A 6000-nucleotide genomic window follows, 5' to 3' on the forward strand; every position below is an offset into this window, starting at 1 on the left:
AAGAAGCGGGTGTTCGCTCAAGAGAGAAACCGGGCTGTAGCAGAAGAAGTCCACAAGCTACAAGAGGCAGGTTTCATTAGGGAAGTTTATTACCCCAACTGGTTAGCGAACGTCGTGATGGTCAAGAAGAGCAATGGAAAATGGAGGATGTGTGTAGACTTCAAGAATCTGAACAAAGCATCCCCCAAAGATAGCTACCCCCGCCCGTGGGTCGACCTCTTGGTGGACTCTACGGCTCAACACCAACTGCTGAGCTTCATGGACGCATTTTCAGGATACAACCAAATCCAAATGGACGAAGCTGATCAGGAGAAGACTTTGTTCATAACTAGCCAAGGCCTTTTTTGTTACAAGGTCATGCCATTCGGCTTAAAAAAAGCAGGCACAACATATTAGAGGCTCATGAACAAGATGTTCGCACAACAGATCAGGAGAAATGTCTAGGTCTATGTCGATGACTTGCTAGTGAAAAGCCGAAGGGAAGACAATCACTTGGAGAATCTCAGGGAAACCTTTGACACTCTTTGTTCCTACAACATGAAGCTTAATCCAGACAAGTGTGCCTTCGGAGTGACGACGAGAAAATTCTTAGGATACATGGTGTCCCAGAGAGGTATTGAGGCTAACCCAGACAAGATCTGGGCTATAATAGAAATGGCACCTCCTAAAAGAGTAAAAGAAGTACAAAGCCTTAACTGCAAGATTGCCGCGCTTAATAGATTTGTATCCAGAACAACGGATAAGTGTCTACCATTCTTCCGCACGTTGAAGAGGTCTTTTGAGTGGACGACCGAATGTCAGCAGGCATTGAAGGACCTGAAAGCCTACCTTTCTTCCCCACTGTTGCTGAGTCCCTCGCAACTGGAAGAAGAGTTGTTCCTCTATTTGGTTGTCTCCCTAGCCGCCGTCAGTGCGGCCTTGGTCAAAAAAGACGACAAGGTGCAAAGACCCATATACTAAGCCAGCCAAGCACTTCATGGTGCAGAAGAAAGGTGCCCTCAAATGGAAAAGCTTTCCTTTGCTCTAGTCATAGCCACCCATAAACTCAAGCCATACTTCCAAGCCCATACAATGATCGTCCTAACTGACAAGCCTTTATGATGAGCAATGAGCAGTCCTGAAGCTACCGGACGAATGGCGCTGTGGGAAATAGAGTTGAGTGAATTTGAAATACAATATCGTCCACGTACTGCCATCAAGGGACAGGTGATCACCGACTTCATTGTGGAGTTCACTAACGCGGAAGGCTAGGGGGCGGCATATCCCCAATGGAATGTATACACGAACGGATCGCCCAATAGACAAGCTGGTGGAGTAGAGGTCGTACTTCAATCCCCAGAGGGTGACGAGATCGAATGCATGGTCCGTCTTGACTTCCCTACAACTTACAATGAAGGGAAGTATGAAGCCCTGATAGTGGGACTAGATCTCACCAAAGCAGTAGAGGCCACGAATATGGTTATCCATTGCGACTCCCAGGTCATCACAAACCAAGTAAATGGTGATTATGAATGCAAGGGCGAAAAGATGAAGAAGTACTTAGAGCAAGCAAAGAGAAGGGTAAACGAGCTGCAGGTCAAGATTGTTCAAATTCCAAAGGGAGAGAATGAGCAAGCCGACCATCTTGCCAAGGCCGCATCAGCAGAATACATGATCACCCCCGACAAGGTACTCTCCTTTATTCAGCTCTCACCACTGATAGATGTCGTTGATGTGCAGGAGATAGGTTTCGAAAGCAATTGGACCACCCTTTTAGTTTCTTACTTGAAAGACGGCACGCTACCTGACGGGAAGGAAGCCGCAAGAAAGCTAAAGGTTCAGGCAGCGCGATTTGTCTTGATAAAGGACGTCCTGTATAAGAGGGGTTTCTCCCGACCATACTTGAGATGTTTAGGCCCCGAAGAAGTAGATTATATCATGAGAGAAGTACACGAGGGGATCTGCAGCAACCACTCAGGGTTGCAGTCATTGGTGCATAAATTGATTAAGGTAGGATATTGCTGGCCGACTATGCAGAAAGACGCCCAGATTTATGTCAAAGCCTGCAACAAATGTCAAAGGTTCAAAAACATCATCAAACTACGGATGGAAGAGCTGACCCCAATAACAGCTCCGTGGCCATTCGCCCAATGGGGACTGGACATCATGGGCCCATTCTCGATAGCAGTGAGGCAACTGAAGTTCCTGATAGTCGGCATAGACTACTTCACCAAATGGGTAGAAGCTGAAGCCCTGGCCATAATCACTGAGAAGAACGTACAGAGCTTTGTTTGGAAAAGCATCATTTGCAGGTATGAAATCCCAAGAGTCTTGGTCTCAAACAACGGTAAGCAATTTGACAATGACTCCTTCCGATACTTCTACTCACAGTTAGGAATCGAGAACCACTACTCCTCCCCTGCCCATCCTCAAGCCAATGGACAAGTTAAGGTCATGAATTGATCCTTGCTTCGAATCATCAAGACTCGGCTCGAGGGGGCAAAGGGTGTATGGCCAGAGGAGCCGCTCAGCGTACTATGGGCGTACAGGATGACAATCAGAACTCCCACAGGAGAAACTTCATTTCGACTGGCATACGAGATCGAGGCGGTCATCCCATCTGAGGTTGGGCATCTAAGGTCGGGCTCACAAGCTATAGGGTGGACAATCACGACGAGGGGAGGAACGACGAGGCCATACGTTTACAACTTGACCTAGTTGACGAAGTCAGGGTGATAGTTGAACAGAGACTCGTACGATACAAAATCTCATGGCCAAACACTACAACTCCCAAGTCAAACACCGAGACTTCAAGGTTGGAGACCTCGTCTTAAGGAAAGTGATGGGCACTACTAGAGACCCCACACAAGGAAAGCTCGGCCTAAACTGGGAAGGACCCTACAGAATAACGTCATGGCTAAGGAAAGGCACCTACCATTTGAAGACACTTGACGAGCAAAAGCTACACCGTCCAAGGAACGCCGAGCATCTCAAGAAGTACTACCAGTAGAAGATAGCATGAAGAACGCTACTCCTCATTCCCAGTTTATTTCTTTTAGTCATTTATCTTAGTTTAATTTTGCCTACAGTACTACTCAAGCCCAAAGGGCTGAGGTTTATTCTTTTTGGAACTATTTTCTACTTATATATGCATTCATCATAATAAGAGGAGTTTATTCAAAATGACTAGCGTATTTGTTGTGTGGACAGAATTAGCTAGTCCTTAAGTGGAAGTGGACAACCTTATTATTAACTCCACAAAGTGGACGAGTTTACTGCTAAGTCCACAAAGTGGACAAATTTATCACTAAGTCCACGAAGTGGACAAACTTATCATAAGTCCACAAAGTGGACGAGTCTACTACTATGTCCACGAAGTGGACGAATTTATCACTGAGTCCACAAAATGGACGAACTTATCATAAGACCACAAAGTGGACAAATTTATCACTAAGTCCACAAAGTGGACAAGTCTGCTACTAAGTCCACAAAGTGGACGGATTTATCACAAAGTCCACAAAGTGGACAAGTCCACTACTAAATCCAAAAACTGGGCAAAACCTATTACCAAGTCTACAAAGTAGACGAGGCTAGGACCACGAAGTGGACGAGCCTATCACCAAAGTTTACAAAGTAGACAAGTTTAATATAAGTCCAAAAAGTGGACAAAAAACTATTCCCAAGTCTACAAAGTAGACAAGCCTAAGACCATGAAGAGGACAGGCCTATCAGCAAAAACTACAAAGTAGATGAGTAATATAAATCCAAAGTGGACGAACCCACTCCTAAAACCATAAAGTGGACAAACGTTGTAGGCACACAAAGTAGACAAGTTTATTGAGTGGATGGGTTCACTTAATAGACGAATTCATAAAACCCGCCAATAAACAAACTAGTAAAATCCATAAGTAGACGGATCCATGATAAGTGCCCAAAAGGACGGATTGAAATCATTAAAGAAGACGAGTCTGAGGACACCTTAAGTAGACAACTTCACCCTTTTTCACCAAGTACAAGCGTATCCTGACATACAAGTGCAGAGGATGGACATACACGCCAAATGAAAAGCAACACATCTACTAAAAGTGACAAGTGTAAAATATTACAAACAAAGTAAAGTTTTTAAAAGCAAAACCCAAAAACAAAGGGGCATCAAACATTGTTTGAAATTGAATCAAATTTACAACAACAACAACAACAACAAAAAGCTGAGTTCAAGAGGCTAGGGGGTCTTGAGGATTCTCGTCATTCTTGGAAGGAAGGTCCTAGACGCCTTAAGAAGGAAGGTCTTCTGCAGTAGAAGGATTGGTTGATGGGGTCAAAGGGTCGACGGGTTGATCCATGGCAGGTTGGACAAGGACAACACTATCATCCTTTGGGTCCGCCTCGAACTTGGTAACATCGTCACTGTCCTTAAAGATAGTATCGCCCACAGGGGTCGACGGTAGAGGCTCGTCCATAGTGACTTTGGATAAATCCAAGTTAGGGTAGACGGACTTGACTTGCTTTAGGCAATCCTCAAACCCTTCACCGTAGTCGACGGCACAAGCATCTATGAAGGGCTGTGAAGCCTTAAATTCTGCCACAGCGTCGCTCCTAGCCGTTTCCACCTGGCTTGAAAGAGCTTTCAACTCCTTTTCCTCCGTCACTTTGGCTTCTTGTTCTTGCTTCCTCTGACGACCCTCCTCTGCCAGTTGTTCCTTCAGCACTTTCACCTCCTTATTGAGAGTGCGAGAAGCCACCTTGTATTGCTCCTGCCCATCGATCAGGTTCTTAATGTGCTTATACAGACAGGTGATCACTCCCTCCTTAGCGATGCCCCTACCCTGCAAAGCCTTCATACAAACCAGAGCCTATACGTCAAAAAACAAAACAACATTAGCTTATTAAACCTCAGCTAGTGTTGAAATAAAGAAAGAAACATACCCAAGCAAGGTCAAAATGGTCTGACGCCCCTAGATCCTCCGTCGCTTGCTCAACACAAGGATCTATCTCTTCACTTTTTAGGACGGACTCCATTACCTCCACAGCGTAGTCCTTGTGAGTGAGAAGGTGACGGTCGGGCCCCTGAGTGACGAGGCCTGATGTCGTCATCAGCCCTTTGCCTGCCCTGTGGCCAGACTTAAGAGGCGACAGCTTTTTGGGGGGTTTATCCCTAGGAGTTATGGCAGCCTTCTTCCCAGGACGAACGTCTTTCTCGTCAGCCTTTCTTTTAGTAGTCGCCTTCCCGCCGGCCTTAGGAGCTGACGAGGACGTCCCCTCCCCCTTTGCTTTTTTCTCCTCTTCCTTCCTCTTGGCAGCAACTGCCCACACCGTTTGCCTAGCTTCCTCCATTTCTGTAAACGACGGGAGAAGAGAATCAAAACAGGAGAAATGATGAAAACAAAGAGACAGGAGAAATCAAGGGATGCGTACGTTGACGGGAATAGGCGTTTAATCTACGAGCTTCCGGCGTCGACTCTGGACCTCCTCAATAAAGATGTAAAGTATCGAGTGCAATCAGGTCTCAACACTTCTGCTCGTCCAACAAAATTATTGTTACCCGACAAAAAAAATCTTCTTGTTCAACTGTGATATGTGGGCGAACACTAGCTGAAGAGAAAAGTAGATGGTGTTAGAGACTTGAAACAAATGGACTAAGTTAAGAAGCATATGGGATTAACCTGAATCCTTAACATAAGCCCAAGTGTTATCAAAACCATGGGGCATCGACTCTCACTCCTCTTGACGGCACACCCAGTTCGTCCCCTTGACAAAAAAAGTACATGCCATTCCAATTCCTATTTGAATCGGGCATATCCGACACCAACTTTAGCTCTTTCTTCCTCACTACGAAATGGTATATCCCCTAGGACGAGGAGATATGTTGGGGTCGATAGCACCAAAAGAACTCCTCAAGGGTTAACTGACAGTTCTCTCCACTCAGACGAACCCATAAAATCTCAGCCCTAATAAATATCCGCCAAGCATTGGGGGCAATCTGACTAACGGATAAACCCAAGAAATTAGCCAGCTGACGAT

The 6000-nt window shown here is 45.6% G+C and overlaps 1 protein-coding gene across 1 annotated transcript; it reads left to right on the forward strand.

Moving 5' to 3' along the window:
• The first annotated feature begins 1359 nt into the window (after positions 1–1359).
• On the forward strand, positions 1360–2442 carry LOC142616217 (uncharacterized). Its single transcript, XM_075789101.1, has one exon. The coding sequence runs from the start codon at positions 1360–1362 to the stop codon at positions 2440–2442; it is 1083 nt and encodes a 360-aa protein (XP_075645216.1).
• Positions 2443–6000: the final 3558 nt, after the last annotated feature.

This window comes from Castanea sativa, chromosome 11, assembly GCF_040712315.1.
Source record: "Castanea sativa cultivar Marrone di Chiusa Pesio chromosome 11, ASM4071231v1".
NCBI lineage: Eukaryota > Viridiplantae > Streptophyta > Magnoliopsida > Fagales > Fagaceae > Castanea > Castanea sativa.